This window comes from Ovis aries, chromosome 1 (assembly GCF_016772045.2).
Source record: "Ovis aries strain OAR_USU_Benz2616 breed Rambouillet chromosome 1, ARS-UI_Ramb_v3.0, whole genome shotgun sequence".
Classification (NCBI taxonomy): domain Eukaryota; kingdom Metazoa; phylum Chordata; class Mammalia; order Artiodactyla; family Bovidae; genus Ovis; species Ovis aries.
In genome coordinates this window covers 14,491,113-14,509,204 of record NC_056054.1, presented here as the reverse complement: position 1 = coordinate 14,509,204, position 18,092 = coordinate 14,491,113, and the positions used below count along the sequence as shown (strand labels likewise).

General features: G+C 41.3%; 1 protein-coding gene across 2 annotated transcripts in view; it reads left to right on the top strand.

Annotated features, from left to right (window-relative positions):
• Positions 1 to 322: 322 nt before the first annotated feature.
• TRIT1 (tRNA isopentenyltransferase 1) overlaps positions 323 to 18,092 on the top strand; it is a 43,473-nt gene continuing 25,703 nt past the window's right edge. For both annotated transcript variants that reach the window (XM_060399597.1, XM_060399593.1), the window contains exon 1: positions 323 to 540. In XM_060399597.1, the coding sequence (XP_060255580.1) occupies positions 364 to 540 (177 nt within the window). In that variant the 5' untranslated portion in view covers positions 323 to 363. The remainder of the gene's footprint in view (positions 541 to 18,092) is intronic.

The following is an 18,092-nucleotide window of genomic DNA, read 5'->3' as shown; positions in this document are numbered from 1 at the left end:
CTGTTCCTTGCCTTTACAGAACTAACAGTGTGGAGACAAAGTCAGACAATAGAGGTCAAAACATAATTTCATACTATAATTAGGGCTATGAAGAAAAAGAAGTGGGTGCTAGTTTAAAAAACAATAATAGGTATAAATCTATTTTAGATACGGCTGATACGTTCCCATTTAAGAGAGGAGTTAGTTGAGGTTTTCACACTAGCTAGTTGATGGCCGTCACAGAGGAGCTTCTGAGCTTGGGGACCTTAGTCCCTTGCCTCCTCCTTCCCTCCGCCCTTTCCCTCTAGAGCCCGAGGTCCGCGCAGGCGCACTGACGGTTGCCATGGGGACAGCTGATCCGGCGCAAGCGCAGACGTCTCCAAGATGGCGGCGGCGGCGGCGGCTGCGAGAGCTGTGTCTGTGGGCCCTGGGCTCCGGGGCCTGCAGCGGACACTACCTCTCGTAGTGATTCTCGGGGCCACGGGCACCGGCAAATCCACCCTGGCGTTACAGCTCGGCCAGCGGCTCGGTGGAGAGATCGTCAGCGCTGACTCTATGCAGGTATGACAGTGCGGCTGTCCCTGGCCTGGGGAACCGGAGGCCGCGTGCGGGCCTTTGGCCGAGTAGATATCTTGTCGCTTGGTGGAAGTGGGTGAAGTCCGAAGCTTGTGGGGTGGAGGGGGCAGAGGAAGGGCACCCATAATTAGTAGGCGCCCACCGTACGCCAGACACCGTGCCAACATCTCATTTACTAATGACGACTTCACTGTCTGGTGTGTGGGTTCTATTATTTTCCTTTTACGGATGAGGGAGTTCACCTCGGGAAGCGAAACGACCACCGCCTTGTCACAAAGCGAGTATGTGGAGGCGATGGTATTTGAACCTACAAGGTTGACATATAGGTGTCCAATACATAGCTTTTGATTGAAAATTATCCCAGAGCTTTTGCTGTTGAGAATTTCCAGCGAAACCAGGATAAATCATTTACCATCTGTGATTGTCTGCTGAGGGAGTGGATCACCGTGGATAGTCTTGAGACCTGGATTCTCCTCCCTAATCTGCCATCGGCCTAAATAAGGTGACCTAAATAATTAGGTCGTGATTTGTGCTTCAGTTGAGGGTGGGTGACATTTGGGGCAAATCTCTGATGGAGGAATTACAAGTTAAGAGTTTTTACAGAGTAAATGAGATGCTTGGTGTGAAATGCCTGCTGCTGAACCTCAGCAAGGAGGGGCAGTCCTTCTCCCCACTGTACCCCATAAATCCCTCCGGCATGGTCTCCACCCTCATTAGTTCATTTGGGGTGACATGACCATCAGCACATATCAGGTGATTGGGATAATTCAACAAATATTTGTTTGCAACCTCTACTTTGTGCTGACTTTGAGAGACAGACTTTAGCTCAAATCCCAGCCTTGCCTTTTCTAAGATATGCAACCTTAGGTTGACCTCTCCATGTCTTTGTTTCTTTTGTAAAATAGGAAGAATAAAATTAGTAACAATATTATTGCAATGGTTAAACAGATTAAATATGTAAAACACTTAATAGGAGGCAGGTAGTAAGTGCTAAAAATATGGTGAAAGTGAAGTCGCTCAGTCCTGTCTGACTCTTTAGGACCCCATGGACTCTAGCCTACCAGGATCCTCAGTCCATGGGATTTTCCAGGCAGGAATACCGGAGTGGGTTGCATTTCCTTCTCCAGGGGAATCTTCCCAACCCAGGGATTGAACCTGGGTTTCCCGAATTGTAGGCAGACGCTTTACCGCCTGAGCTTCCAGGGAATCCCTAAAAATACGGTAGGTGCTATTTTCTGCAAGGCCCTTTTGGAGAGACAAAACTGCATTCCTTGTCCTCAAGGAGTTTTAGTCCAGCTAAACATGAACCAAAGCAAATTAATACATGTTTGAACTGAGATTTTCATGATGTTTTGCAAGTTACGGGAGTGGGAGGTGGAGAGGAGAGAGACTACAAATTTTAGATCTTACATCCATGGGGAAAGTCTAGCACGTGTGTGGAGAATGCAGCAGGTGTGATGCACATTAGGAATCTTACGCTCAGGATTCCTCGTCTTGGTGGAACTGTTTCCCCTCCATAAGTGTGCGTCTTTTACTCTCTTTATTTAGGTCTTTACTTAGATGTCACCTTATTGAAGCCTTCTCCGACCATCTTACTTAAAACAACACACTGTTACTCCCTGTTTCCCCCTCTTCCTCATATACCACACTTGGCAGGAAAGTGTTCTCAATGGAACATCTTAATTTTACATCTGTTTTTATGTAAGTTGGCAGGTCCTGGCAATAAGGGTTGGTGATTGCTCTGTAATAGCCGTTATCCATTATTCAGAAATGTTTCTTTACTCATATCTGTGTGCCACAAGGTTGAGCTTGCTAGAGGTCTTGCTCAAGGTGAAATAGGCCATGTCAGTTAGATACTTTGTGTCTTGTACAGTGCTGATGACATGGTAGATCTTTAACATTTGATGAAATATTTGTTGGCCTGTCTTATCAAAATTACACATCTTGATCCATTTAGATTCTTCCTGTGGTTGTAAGTAACTAGAATATGAGAATTAAATTTCTTTTCATCCTTGGGATGCCATGAGGATTAATTAATGCATGAAAAACACTTTGAAGATAACTGAGCTATCTGAACTGGCTATGAAAGAGTTAGTCGCTCAGTCAAGATTCTTTGTGACACCGTGAACTGTAGCCCGCCAGGCTCTGTCCAGGAATTATCCGGGCAAGAATGCTGGAGAGGGTAGCCATCCCCTTCTCCAGGGGATCTTCCTGACCCAGGGATTGAACCCAGGTCTCCTGCATTCAGACTATGAGCCACCAAGGAAGATTGTGTTTAATTTTGATTATACCTTGGATATTCATAACATTTCCTCTCATACCTGTCGGAAAACTTTGACCTTTGATTTTTACTTTTCAGTTCAGTTAATGAAATGAAGTATCTCTGCCCCTTTCTCTGTGGGTGTACATAGTTCTTCATTTCTACCATTGCTTACCATGCCCCTGATAGGGTAGTGCTTCTATGCTTGCTTTTTTTTTTTTCTCTGCTTGCTTTTTAAGCAATAGAAAGAGATAAGGCTTTTCAGTGACTTGAGGTTGACTCAAAAAAGTTTTGGCAAACTTCTAAACAAGTGATACTGTTTTTTTAAAAGTTAACTTATTTTTAGTTGTACTAGGTCTTCGTTGCCTCCCGAGGCCTTTCTCTAGGTGCGGCAAGAAGGGGCTACTCTGTAATGGTGCACTGGCTTCCCATGGCCGTGGTTTCTCCTGTTGCAGAGCAGAGGTAGGCACTTGGGCTACAGTAGTTGCAGCATGCAGTTTCAGTAGTTGTGGCTCGCGGTCCCCAGAGCACACAGTCTAGTTGTGGCACGAGGGCTTGGTAGCTGCGGCTCTCAGGCTTAGTTGCTCTGGGGCATGTGGAATCTTCCTGGACCAGGGATTGGACCCGTGTCCCCTGCATTGGCAGGCAGATTCTCATCCACTGTGCCACCAGGAAAGTCCCAATGAATGATATTCTTAGTGTTGGAGTTAACCAGCTTCTCTTCTAATTTTATTTTTTATTAACCAGCTTCTTGAAAGAACAGTTTCAGTTAAATCCACAAGCAGAATCATAACTTAAATTTGTGTAGCACTTTTTATAAAATGCTTCTATATATGCTTTTTTGTCCTCACAATAACCTTGTAAGGTAGATACAATTATCGTTTCACAGGTCTTACAGTGCGTAGCAGACCTAGAGTTGGACATAGGTCTCTACTTTCCACGCTCAGTTCCTTATCTGAAACTGTCATCCCTTTTGGATGAGGCAGGAGCTGTGGGAGTCAGTCATTAGAGAGTACTTCTTAACTTGTATGACACTCATCCTTCACACAGAGAAGGCGATGGCACCCCACTCCAGTACTCCTGCCTGGAAAATCCCATGGATAGGGGAGCCTCGTGGGCTGCAGTCCATGGGGTCGCGAAGAGTCGGACGCGACTGAAGTGACTTAGCAGCAGCAGCAGCATCCTTCACAGGAATATGTTACATTTTGGTCAGGATATAAAATGTATTTTAGGATTCATATTGTGGATTGTAGTGTGAAATCATCATGATATCTCAAGTTGAGTGTTGAACTAAGTGGTGGCCACGTGATGCATTGCTTAGGGGGCTAAAACTTACTGCAGCTGAGACATAATTTACTGTGAATAATTTGATAGTACCAAAGGCAAAGAATGTTTACTGGAACAGAGGAGAAATGAAGGGCTTGTAGAGAGCCTAGAACGAGCAGTAAACTTGCTTGTTATAACAGCCACAGAGATGGAAGGGTGACCAAGTGGAAAGTGCGACAATTAGAAAGTTTTTGCAAGTTTCCAGATTGACCTTTCTAAACCAGCATTTGAATTTTAATAATCTCAGAAGTATACCAGTAACTCAGAAAGGATTGTAAAACACTGTCTTAAATCTTAAATTGTCTTGCGCCTCATACTTCTTCTATCATCCTTTTGTCCTTAATTGTTGGGTCATCCCCAAGGCAATCCCAGCAGGGCAGTTTTCATCCAAGGAAAGTACTTGTTTTTGTAAACATTGAAGAAGTAAGTGCTGTAAGTACTGAGGTAGCTTCTTTGAGATAAAACCGCGGGGTGTTGAGGGTCGTGGGTCTAGGGTGATAATATTGTGGCAGATAATGGCTCGCTTTTATAGCCAGTTAACACCTGAGGCCCTGCCTTGCCTCTCGCCTCTTATTCTTGCATCAGTGGTTTGTTGAGTAGGAAGTCAGAACTAACTCTCTGAGGAATTACTTGGTTAGGGACTTCTGGGCTCAACTGTGGACTTTTCATGGTAGGTCTGACAAAAGTGAAAAACAACCTTTGTGCTTAATTTTCTGAGTTTTCCAAACTTCAGTTTCACAAGTTGTCGAAGCATACATATTCTCAGCTAGCAGTAAAAATCTGAATTCAAAGGACAGGTAATACAATCCCCGTTTTCCAGGATGGAAACACTGAGTTGCAGAAAGATAAAAGAGCAGACTAGAGATCACACTACCAGGCACTCGCACACCTGGGGATTGGATCTGGCTCTTCTGACCCGTGTAGTGTCTGATATATTGCAGGAAGGCGATGCTGAAGGCCTTCTTTTCAGTCTTTTCTTGGCGTGTAAATTTAAGGTACAATGCTTCGCCTTTAGTGACTGATGAAACATTGTACTGAGAAATTTGAAGGCACTTGCCAAAAGATGTACAGTGGCTGCCTGGAAATACAGACTGCCAACTATATGCCAAGAGAAAATAAACAGAGTGTTCTGTTTGGGTTTATAGAGAGGAAGTATCTCTAATGCCTTATTAGTTCTTCAAGTTCTGTGGAGAAGCAGTAGTCATACATAGGAGCACAGTTCCCTTGTGTTTGCCTAAACCTCCAAGAGGAGAAGCAAGTTATTTTTGGCAGTCTGACTAGTAAGCAGGCTATGTGTCATCTAATAAATGTGGAGTTCTACGTTCTTTGTCTGCTTTGGGACATAATTTAGGAGCAGTGTTTTTTTTTTAAAAAACCAAAGGACTGCTTGTCTGATAGTGCTCAAGGGAGATCTGGCTTGCATGGGGGAGGGATATGAAAGAAGAGATGGGATAGTGGGTTACAGTGGCTTACTAGGACAGGAAAATGAAAGCTATAAAAACTTGTTAACTGAGAGGAATGAGGACTATCCAGAGTCTCCTTGCCACAACAGACAGAGGCAGTCTTTTAAAGGACTAAGCATGAGCATGAACCAGAGGAGATACCCCAAATTTGGGGTATTTAAAAAATATATCTAAAAAAAAAAATATATATATATATTCATATATATATATTCATTTCTAGGTCTCTGGGTTCACCTCCATTGTGAGTGAATTTGATTTTCCTTTGGCTACCGTATGAAGCATGGGTGGGTTGAACACATGTATTTAGGTTTTTTTGCAGCTGTGGGAAGAACTTTAGAGTTAAATCTGCCATGTTCTGTAAGGAAAGAGAAGTGGCTACTGGCTAAATGGGAAGACATGAGAGAGCACATGTGGGTTGCAGTTTCAGATTTGTGAGGATGCGGTGCTGCTCTGATATTTCAGTGCTGGGGGCCGGGTGCTGAAACGGGAGTATTTATATGAGGGGTGTAAGTTATTTGGGGTACACAAGAATTTACCTGTGTGCTCTGTATGTACTCTAGTATGGCTTAACCGAATTGGTTGTGGTTTCTTGTGTAGTTTGTTGGATTCTTTAGATAATTTGAATCAGACCAGGTTCCGTTTTTCAGTTTACCCAGAGCTTCTGAGCTGGAACTTCACCACTGCTCCTTCCTCATAGCAGCCAGAGTTCAAGCTCTTACCCCTGTGCTGTGAATAATAATTATACCGAAAATGAAAACAATACAAAAATATATGTCAGGCAGTGTTTTAAAAGTCTGTCGTATATCATTTAATATGCTCACCGCAGCCTTAGGTGGTAGACACTATTGTTATCTCACCCCTAAAAATTACTTCTTGAACCCTCATCTCTGCTATTCTGTGTTTTTTTTCTCCGTCTCTTCCTATTTGTTTATCCATTCATCTGCCATCCCATTCTTTTCCGATATACCACTGTATACATTTTATCAGGCAGAGAAGGAAAAAGAATATTCCTGATGAAGGAACAGCATGAGCAAAGTAAAGGAAAGGTGAAAATGCATGGTATGTTTTCAAGATATGACCAGCAACTGTCATTGGCATAGACACTAGAAGCAGTCAGAGGTGAAACTAAAAATACAGACCCTGAGGCCCTTGAGAGGCATGCCGTGAGGTTTGGGGTTTTAAATGTGGGAATGATAGTAAATATTTCAGAAGGTAACTCTGAGGCCTGGGTGGAGAATGGGTTAGAGAGGGATAAACAGTTTAGGATTCTGTTACATTAGCCTGGATAAGAGGGGCTGGAGTTGAGTTGTGGCTGGGAAAAGGGGTAATCATTTTGATGTTTTGGAGACAGAATCAATAGGATTTTGGTTACTGAAGTGGAAGCATTGTAAGGGAAAAAGATGGAGAACAAAGCCTTTTTGTGTTTGGAAAAAAGAAAACATGCTTGTTTTAAAAAATCCAAATAATATACAAAAGTTCCAAGGAAATACCACCATAATCTTAGCGTCCAGAGATCACCATTTTGACATTTTGGTGCACATCCTTCTAGACCTTTTTTTTGTGTGTTCGTACATGTATGCATATGTGTTTTTTCCAATTTACAAAAATTATAAAATACATGTAACAAAATTTATCACCTTAACCATTTTTAACTGTATAATTCTGTGGTGTTAAATGCATTCATGATGCTGTATAACCGCTCTCCATTTCCATAACTCTTTTCATCTTGCAAAACTGAAACTCTGTAAACAAGGCCCTGCTGTATAACACAGAGAACTATATTCAGTATCCGATTATGAACCATAATGGAAAAGAATGTAAAAAAAGAATGTGTGTGTATGTATAACTGAATCCCTTTGCTGCTGCTACTGCTGCTACTAAGTCACTTCAGTTGTGTCCAACTCTGTGCGACCTCATAGACAGCAGCCCACCAGGCTCCCCCGTCTCCAGGATTCTCCAGGCAAGAACACTGGAGTGGGTTGCCGTTTCCTTCTCCAGTGCATGAAAGTGAAAAGTGAAAGTGAAGTCGCTCAGTCGTGTCCGACCCTCAGCGACCCCATGGCCTGCAGCCTTGCAGGCTCCACCATCCATGGGATTTTCCAGGCAAGAGTACTGGAGTGGGGTGCCATTGCCTTCTCCCTTAAATTAACGGAAATTGTAAATCAACTATACTTCAATAAAAAACAATGATTAAAAAATAAAGAAAATTAGATATTTTTCAAGTTAAAAAGAAATCTAAAACTGTGTACTCATTAAGTAATAACTCCCTAGTCCTCCTTTCTCCCAGCCTTGGCAACCACCATCCTGTATTCTGTGTCTGATTTTGACTACTCTTACATAACTTATATAAGCGGAATCATATGATATTTGTTTTGTGACTTGCTTATTTCACTTAGCCTAACGTCCTCAGGTTCATTCATGTGATTCTTTTTAACATAAGTTGACTCATACATTTCATGCTGCTCTGTAGCATGCTGTCGCCCCCCTTAACAATGTGTTACAGTTTTCTTTATGTGTTAATGTATATAACTTGGTATCAGTGGTCTCAATCTGGGGTAATTTACCCTCCCACCCCCACCCTAGGGGACACTTGACAATCTCTTGGAGACATTTTCAGTTGTAAAAAATGGAAAGGTGGGTTCCTGGCAATATCCTACCATACGTAAAACAGCCCCTCCCAGCAAGGGTTTACCTGGCCCCAAATGTCAATATAGTGTACTGAGGTTGAGAAACCCTGTTCTACATGGTTGTTAGCTTTTAAATTTTGAAGTAATTATAGATTTACACAGGGATGTCAAAGATAGTCCATGTCCAACTCTTTGAGATCCCATGGACTGGAGCACGCCAAGCTTCCCTGTCCTTCACCATCTCCCAGAGCTTGCTCAAAGTCATGTCCATTGAGCCAGTGATGCCATCCAACCTTCTCCTCCTCCGTCATCCCCCTCTCCTCCTGCCTTCAGTCTTTCCCAGCATCAGGGTCTTTTCTAATGAGTTGGCTCTTCGCATCACATGGCCAAAGTACTGGAGCTTCAGCTTCAGCTTCAGCATTAGTCCTTCCAGTGAATGTTCAGGCTTGATTTCCTTTAGGATTGACAGGTTGAATCTCCTTGCAGTCCAAAGGACTCCCAAGAGTCTTCTTTAACACCACAGTTCAAAAGCATCAATTCTTCAGTGCTCAGCCTTCTTTATGGTCCGACTCTCACATCCATACGTAACTATTGGAAAAACCATACCTTTGACTCTATGGACCTTTGTTGGTAAAGTGATGTCTCTGCTTTTTAATATGCTGTCTAGGTTGGTCATAGCTTTTCTGCCAAGGAGCAAGCACCTTTTAATTTCATGGCTGCAGTCACCATCATCTGCAGTGATTTTGGAGCCCCCTAAAATAAAGTCTGTCACTTTCTGCTGTTTTGCCATCTGTTTGCCATGAAGTGATGGGACTGGAAGTCATGATCTTCGTTTTTTGAATGTCAGGTTTTAAGCCAGCTTTTTAACTCTCTTCTTTCACCTTTGTCAACAGGCTCTTTAGTTCCTCTTTGCTTTCTGCCATAATCCCATACTGAGTTATTTATTTTATTGATCAGACTGTTTCAGCTTTGATTATTGGGTGCTCTTTCATGCTGATACTTGCATCCTTTGGGATGTCCCATATTTGTTTGTTTAGCACTTCCTTACTCTCTGGCAGTGCAAGATGCTTTCATCTTAGTTTGTCCTGTTTCAGTTCTAGAATCGGCCGTTTTTCCAAGGAGCCTTGGTTCCTTTTACTGGTGAATGGCAGTCAGATACAAAATACTGGGTGCTAATTGTGCTTGTTGCTACTAGGATATCATTGCTTCTAATCCCTTCAATGGGAAGAGCTAGGCAACATATGTACATACACTTATTCATGCATACCCAAATGTCTATGTTTATTTCTGTATCTATGTAGATGTTAAAATAAACTTGAGTTTATACTGATATCTCTGACTCTATTCCACCACAGGTTTTATTCTGATCTTTCCTTCTTGCTATTTGTGACTTCTTCCTCAGAGTAATAAACCTGGCTCTCCTTATCTACAATATTTCTCTTTTTGTACAACCTGTAAAATAGTTTAACTAGTTAATCCTGTGAGAAACAAATTTACCAACTAGAGTATAATGTGTGTATATAATTCATTTTGCCATCTTAGCCATATAGTATCTAGCCATAACATTGTTTTTCAAAGTTATTTAGGTCAACTTCTCCCCCTTCAGTGAGATTATGTCATACATCTGTAATATAATTAGATTCATTTATTGCAGACTGCATTCTGTCCTGGTTCCTCAGTCATTCTGGTTAGTATTAAGTTTGCATATGGTAGAGAACATTCATTTTTGTGTACAGTTCTTTGGGTTTTGCAAATAGAGAGAGTTGGGTGTCTGCCATCAGATATACTGAGCCGCTTTCATCACTAAAAATTGCCTGGGTCCTCTTTGTGGTCATCTTCTCTACCTACACCAATTTTTGGCAACCTCTGATCTGTTTTCCATCCCTGTGTTTTGCCTTTTCTAGAAGGTCATGTATGTGGAGTCATACAGTACTCAACCTTTGGGGTCTGACCTTTTTTTTTCTGGCCATGTGGTAGCATGTGGGATCTCAGTTTCCCAACTAGGGGTCAAACCCAGGCCCTCTGCAGTGGAAGTGTACAGTCTTAACCACTGGACCACCAGGGAAATCCACGGTCTGACTTTTTTCACTTAGCAAAATACGTTTAAAATTCCTCCATGTAGTTAAATAAGTCTGTTTCTCTTTATTGTTGAGTATTATTCCATTGTACATTATGTGTCCTTTCATCTATGAAACGCCATCTGAATTTCCAGTTTAAAGAAAGCTATTATAAACATAGGTAATGATTTAACTTTATAGGACTGGTTAACTAAGAAAATAGTTTCTGAAAATAGTTTAGGAAACTACTAAATTGTTTTCCAAAATGACTGTACCATTTTGTATTCCTACCAGCAGTGAATGAAAATTTTTGTTTCTTTCTTTTGGCATTTAATATTGTTGTTGTTGCTTTTAATTTTAACTATTCCAAGAGGTGTGTGCTGGACTCTCATTGTGGTTAATTCAAATTCCCCTAAAGGTTAATGATGTTGAACATCTTTTCATATGTTTATTTGCTCTCTCTGTATATCTTTGGTGAAATATCTGTCTGATCTCTTTTCGGAAGGGGCTGTCTTATTGTTGAAATTTAGGGGGTTTTTAAAAACTGTATTTTGGGTACAAATCCTTTATATAGAATGTTATTTGCAAATATTTTATTCTAGTCTGTATCTTACTTTTTCATTCTCTTCAGTGTCTTTCACAGAACAAAGTTTTACATCTTCATTAAGTCCAATGTATCTATTTTTTCTTCTGTGGGTTGTGTCTTTGGTGTCTTATCTTAAAAACTCACTGCAGGGAGTTCTTGGCAACCCAGTGGTTAGGGCTCAGTGCTTTCAGTGCCATGGCTCCAGGTTCAGTCCCTGGTCTGTGAACTAAGATCACATAAGCAGGGGACCCTACCAAAAAGAAAAAAAGCGAGAACAAAAAAACAAGACACTAACTCATTGCCAAGTCCATAGACATGCTGATTTTTCTCCTGTTCTTTAAAAAAGAAGTTTATATATACAACACACACACATATATATATACACACAAACACACGTGAGTTTTATAGCTTTTCATTTTACATTTAGACCTGTGATCTACTTTGAGTGAATTTTTATATAAGGTTGTGAGATACATATGGATGTCCAGTTGAACCAGATCTGATACTGTTCTTTCTCCGTTGAATTGCGTTTGTCAAAGACCAGTTGACTATCTGTGAGTCTACTTCTGGGGCCTCTATTCTGTTCCACTGATCTGTTCGTCTATTCTTTTGCCAGTATCACTTTGTCTTTAGTTACTGTACCTTTATAATAGGTTGTGAGATTAGATAGTGTAAGCTGTACAACTTTCTACATTATTGTTTTTGATTTCTGTGTAGTATTCCATTTCATAGATGTATCATAATTTACTTAACCATGTTTCTTCTGAAGGACATTTAGTAAGTTTAATTTTGGGGGTTTTTTTCTTTTACTTAATAAATGATGCTGAGATGAACATCTTTGCACACACATCTCTTCCTATTTGTGTAATTCTCTCTCAATAAATTTCTGGAATGGGATTGCCAGATGAGAGGGTGCACATGTTACTTTCTTCCAGTTTTCTAAGAGCTTTATTAGAGGAGGTACTTAAATTTTCCTTATTGAGGTTAAACTAATGTAATATTAACCATTTTAAAATGAAAAATTCAGGGACTTTCCTGGTGGTCCACTGGTTAAGACACCACACTTTCACTGCAGAGGACACTGGTTTGATCCCAGGTTGGGGAACTAAGATCCTGCATGCCTTGAGGTACAGCCAAAAAAAAAAAGAACAATTTATTGGCACTTAATACATTCACAGTTTACCTCTGTCTAGTTCTGAAGCATTTCCATCACCCTGAAAGAAAACCCCATAACCATTAAGCCATTACTTTTGAGTTTCCCTTTCCCCCCAGCACCTGGGAGCCACCAGTCTGCTTTTAGGAACAGATAGATTTTATCTGTTTTGGATATTTCATATAAATGGGATCATATAACACATGACCTTTTATGTCTGACTTCTTTCACTTACATTGATTGTAGCATGTGTTGGTGCTTCATTTCCGTTTATGGTTGAATAGATATTCCAGTGTATGGATAGATCACAGTTTATCCATCTATTGACGGACATTAGCACCTTTAGGCTATTGTGAATAGTGCTGCTGTGAACATAGGTTTACATGTTATTTGAGTATCTGTTTTAAATTATTTTGGGAATATACCTAGCATTGGAGTAGAATTGCTGGGTTATATGGTAATTCTGTAGCTTTTTGAGGAATTGCCAAACTGCTTATATGTGGCTATATCATTTTGCATTCCCACTATCAATGTATGAAGACAGCAATTTCTCCACATCTTCTCCAGCACTTACGTACCTTAAAAAAAATTGTAGCCACCCTAGTGGATCTGAAAGTAGTATCTCATTGTGGTTTGGGTTTACACTTCCCTAGTGACTGTTGGACATCTTTTCGTGTGTTCATTGGCTGTTCATGTATTGTCTTTGGAGAAATGTCTGTTCAGGTCCTTTGCTCATTTTTAAATTGGGTCTGTTGTTTTTTGTTTCAGTTGCACACATTACATTTTTTCTCTTGTTGCTTATCAATTTTAAAAAATTTTTAATTGGAGGATAATTGCTTTACAATATTGTGTTGCCTTTTAACATTTTTGCCGTATACAGTGTGAGTCAGCTGTGAGTATACACACATTGCCGGACTGCTTTCAATAAAGTTTACCTGTGGTATGTCTATTTCCCCTTAGCCTTGCAGTTCTGTGTGTTATCATTGTTGTCAGTCTGGTGGACAACAAATGGATTTTATTTAAATTACATTTTGAGATAAATTGTCTTTTCAAGGGTGCCTTGGGCATTTGTATTTTTCTTTTTTGAATTTCCTGTTCAATATCTCTTGTGCTTACTTCTGTATAGCAGTTTTCATTTTTGTGTTTATAATTGGAAATATTGTTTCAGTTGGTCATTTGTCTTTTGACACTTATGATTTTTTTTTTTGCATATAAAGGCTTTTAATTTGTATATTCTTGTACACTTTTTAGGAGTACAAGTTAGCTTTAACATTCTTTTAGAAAGAGTTCATGACTGAAGTTGATAATCCATTGAGCTGTTGGAATTTGCAGATGTGAATAAAATATGCTGATTCTCTAGTGTAAATGAAGATACATCCAGGGGTTCCTTGCCTTCACTCTGCATGTTACTCTCCTCTTGGAGTCTCATGTAGATGAAGATTAAACGTGGGATCCTGCATTGTCCAGGTTTACTTAGGTCTGCATACCTTTGCTTTGGTTAGCTACTTTCCTTTCTCTCTCTCTTTTTTCCACATCTTGCTGCCTAGCGCAGTACTTGCAACAGTGGTTCTCACCTTCAGCTGTCCTTTGAAATCACCCAGAGAGCATTAAAAAAATACCGATGCATGGGCTTATAGTAGTCAGTAAATACCTGTTGATTCCGATTACATGATTTGCCTAACTTTTCAGGTGCCAATATTCTCTCCTAACTTACAGTCCTCGTTTTTACTCTCAGGTCTTCATTTAGCTCATTTATTTTACCCTGGTTGTTGTTCAGTTGCTAAGTCGTGTGTGACTCTTTGCGACCCCATGGAATGTAGCCTGCCAGGTTTCCTTGGGATTTCCCAGGCAAGTATACTGAAGTGGGTTGCCATTTCCTTCTGCAGGGGATCCTCCCAGACCAGAGATTGAACCCCAGTCCCCTGCATTGTTGGCAGGCAGATTCTTTACCACTGAGTCATCAGGGAAGCCCATTTAGCCTGGTAGGCAATTTTATTTACTGGGAAAACTGGGTTTTAGTCCCAGCTTTGTCACTAACCACTGTATATATAACCTTGGAAAGTTCCTGCTGCTCTCTAGGCTTTAATTTCCTCTTGGCTGTGTTAGGGAGGGGAAACTGATTGGATCAGATCAGGGATCTGCAAACTGTGTAAGTCCAGATAGTAAATATTTTACGCTTTGTGGGCCATACAGTATCTATTTGTCACAGTGTCTGAAACCCCTTTCAGCTCTGGTGTTTTGCAGTTCTTTTCTTTCAAACCCTAGTCAGGGACCTCACCACAAAAAGCCAAGGAAAATATAGATAGCAAGTGTTTTGTGTACTGCTTACCATCTGTCTGGCACAGTTCTAAACACTTTGCATGTATTAACTCTATTTCTCAGAATAACCCAGCAAGGAGTGTAGGTGCTGTTTTTATCCCCATTTTACAGAGGCAAACTTGAGGCAAAGAGAAATTAGAGACTAAACCTGCCAAATGAAGGCTACCACTGGGTAGTAGAGCCAGGTTTGAACCTGGATTTTCTGGATCCAGTGTGCTATGCTCCTCTCCCTGCCTTAGATACACACCTCCAAATAATGGAGCACCTCAGCTGTTATTCTCCATCCTAAGAAAAAGTATCAGTGAAGCCAAAAGGAGTGGGCCAATCTTGAGGCTGTAAAGATGACCACAGAATAGAAGCTTTATCATTAACTCTGTTTTCTTCTCTTAAACCAGCCCTTTTGTTTCTGTCTTAGCATTATGTTCATATGGCATTGTCCGTGTGTCTATTTCTAGCTTTCTGTCGCACTGACTCTTTCTTTCTTTACTTTGGGCTGTGCTGGGTCTTTGTTGCTTCCTCCAGTTGCGGTGAGCAGGGCTGCTCTCTCTGGTTGCGGTGCGCAGGCTTCTCTTTGGGGTGGCTTCTCTTGTTGCGGAGCACGGGCTCAAGGCGTGCAGTCTTCAGTGGTTGGGGCACACAGGCTCTAGAACTCGGGCTCGGTAGTCGTGGCGCACAGGCTTAGCTGCTCCACAGCGTGTGGATCATCTTCCCGGATCAGGGATCGAACGGGTGTTCCTTGCATTGCTCGGTGGACTGCAACCGCTGGACTCCCAGGGAGGCCCTGCCATGTTTCCTCTTGAACACTTTGAAGGGGTTCAGTGTATGGCAACTGTTTTCTCCTCAGCGTCTCAAATTTAGTTTCACCTCAGTAGAAATTCATTACTTCAGGCAAGCAAACAGACTAGGGTCAAATGAGGATAAAAATTCTACTGATAAGAGACAGCAGAGGGGACTTCCCTGGCAGTCTGGTGCTTAAGACTGTGCTTCCGCTGCAGTTTGATCTCTGGTTGAGGAACTAAGATCGCGCATGCCATGTGTCATCCCTGCCGCCGGCACCCCTCGCCCCTCCCCCGCCCCCGCCCCCGCCGCCGCCAACAGGCAGCAGAAACTGCTTGGATTATAGGCAAAGCACCCTGCTTTAGTCCTACCTCCCCTGCCATCAGTTATATGGCCAGGGTTGCTCTTTGAGCCTCATTATTCTCAATACAAAAGTTCAGGTGATTAGACTGGTTATGTTATCTCTGAATTTCCTTATATCCATGCTTCATCATCAGTGTTTGCAGGTGGACTTCCAAGCACCCACTGCAAAGGCTCTGCATTGCAAAATTTCTCACATTTTCACTTAAAAGTATGTGCTAATTTTGCATTCTCTGATCTGATCTCTCTGTATTTATTAGATGTCAAAATGTTTCAGCTGCTTGTTGCCACCAAGTAAGATTGATTAGACATTGTATGAAAAAGCAGAGATAGCACTTTGCTGACAAAGGTCTATATAGTCAGAGCTATGGTGTTTCTAGTAGTCATGTATAGATGTGAGAATTAGACCATAAAGAAGGCTGAGCACCAAAGAATTGGTCCTTTTGAACTGTGGTGTTGGAGAAGACTCTTGAGAGTCCCTTGGACTGCAAGGAGATCCAACCAGTCAATCCTGAAGGAAATCAAGCCTGAATAATCATTGGAAGGACTGATGCTGAAGCTGAAGCTTCAATACTTTGGCCATGTGATGCAAAGAGCCGGCTCATTAGAAAAGAACCTGATGCTGGGAAAGATTAAGGGCAAAAGGAGAAGGGGACAGCAGAGGATGAGATGGCTGGGTGACATCACTGACTCAATGGACATGAGTTTGAGCAAGCTCTGGGAGATAGTGAAGGACAGGGAAGCCTGGCCTGCTGCAGTCCATGGGGTCTTAAAGAGTCAGACCCGTCTTAGTGACTGAATAACAACAACAAAGATAGATTCGCTGAAAGAATACATCACATACATATTATGTGTGCACTTTTAATTTGATAATCATAGCCTTATGTGATTCTAGTCCCTTTTCCTTTGAAGAGAGAAGATCTCTATAGGAAAGTAAAAGCCATCACTGGCACTATAAATTTCAAACCACTTCTATTACCAGACTGACTAAACATGCCAAGGTGCTGGTTCTCCTGCTTTCTAGGCATCTTAATCTGTCTGATTTATTCAGCATGTTCGCAGTTGGATCTCTGCTAAATAAAGCTAAAAGAAGTAGTTACCTGTCGTGATGTTCCTGCAGCTAATTCATTGTTTCTAATCTAGTAAAGTGTGAATTATTTTTAAAGTTATAATTTTATTAAGAAAGAAAAGTTAGCCAAGAGACTGACCTTTTGTCTACTCTTCAACATCTCTTCAACTGAATAACCAAATTCACATTACTTTAATTAAAAAAGAAAATCAGCTTTCTATTGAGTGTCAACATCTTAAAAAACTTTTGTTTTCCTTTCACCCTCCTGTGCCAAAACTTCTTGAAACTTGGGCTATTATAACTAGAAGCATTGCTAGATGTGAGGAACTTGAGTTTCCAGGAATAAAAACTGACTTTGCAAATTCACAAAGCTGATTTGTGTGGAGCAGAGATTAGCAACGTAGTAGGAAAAGAACACTGACTGTGAAGTAAGAAGACATGGATTCACAGTTTGTCTCTGCCACTAAATAGTTGGGTGACTTTGGGCAGATTGCCTTATGTGTCTACATTTCTATTTCCTCACTGGTGAAATGAGGCAACATAACTTGATAGAGAATGAAACTCAGCATAAAATCTAGCACTCTATACCTCCAGCCCAGAGAATCCATTGAATATATTCCATGTATTAGACATTGTGCTAGATGTTGGAACTAGAGATAAAATAGTCTTCCCTCAGAATTTGTAGTTCAGTGGAGGCGATCGAGATACTTCTCATGTACAAGAAGTTCTGTGATAGAGGTAATGTGGGAGCGTGGAGGACAGGCACAGATTGGGGAGAATTGGGGAGAGATCTCAAAGCAGGCTTTCATCAGAGGTGATGCTAAAGAGTTTGGGGATTCATGAGACCAGATTTTCATTTTAGAAAAATCACTGACTACAGTGTGTACTAAATTGGAGGGGTTATACCGTAAAGGAAGGAAGATCAATGAGGAAGTGGATGGAACAGTTCAGTTGAGAAATCATGAAGCCTTCAATTGATAATGGCAGTGGGCAGTGTAATGGTGGTAAGCTTTGAGATAATTTTAGGAACTCATGTGGATAGAAGTTGGGGGAGAATAGAATTGTGTGAGAGAGAGAGATACTAGGATCATTTAGCTTTTACTTTGATTGGGTGGTTCATTCAGGTATGGGTAGAAAGGTAAGGAGGTCAGTTTTGGACATAGCAGGTTTCAGGCGCCTGCTTGGGGTGGTGATAAAGATGATGATAGCTTTGTATTGCTGCTTCCTATAGGGCAGGCCTGTTCCATGTGCTTTACTGTATCATTTATTTAATTTTTACAATAATTCTTTGAGGTTAGATTTAAGGTTATCCTTACTTTATAAATGGGGCTTCCCTGATAGCTCAGCTAGTAAAGAATCTGCCTGCAATGCAGGAGACCCTGGTTCGATCCCTGGGTCAGGAAGATCTGCTGGAGAAGGGATAGGCTACCCACTCCAGTATTCTTGGGCTACTCTGGTGGCTCAGATGGTGAAGAATCTGCCTGCAATGCAGGAGGCCCCGGTTTGATCCCAGGGTTGGGGAGATCTCCTGGAGAAGGGA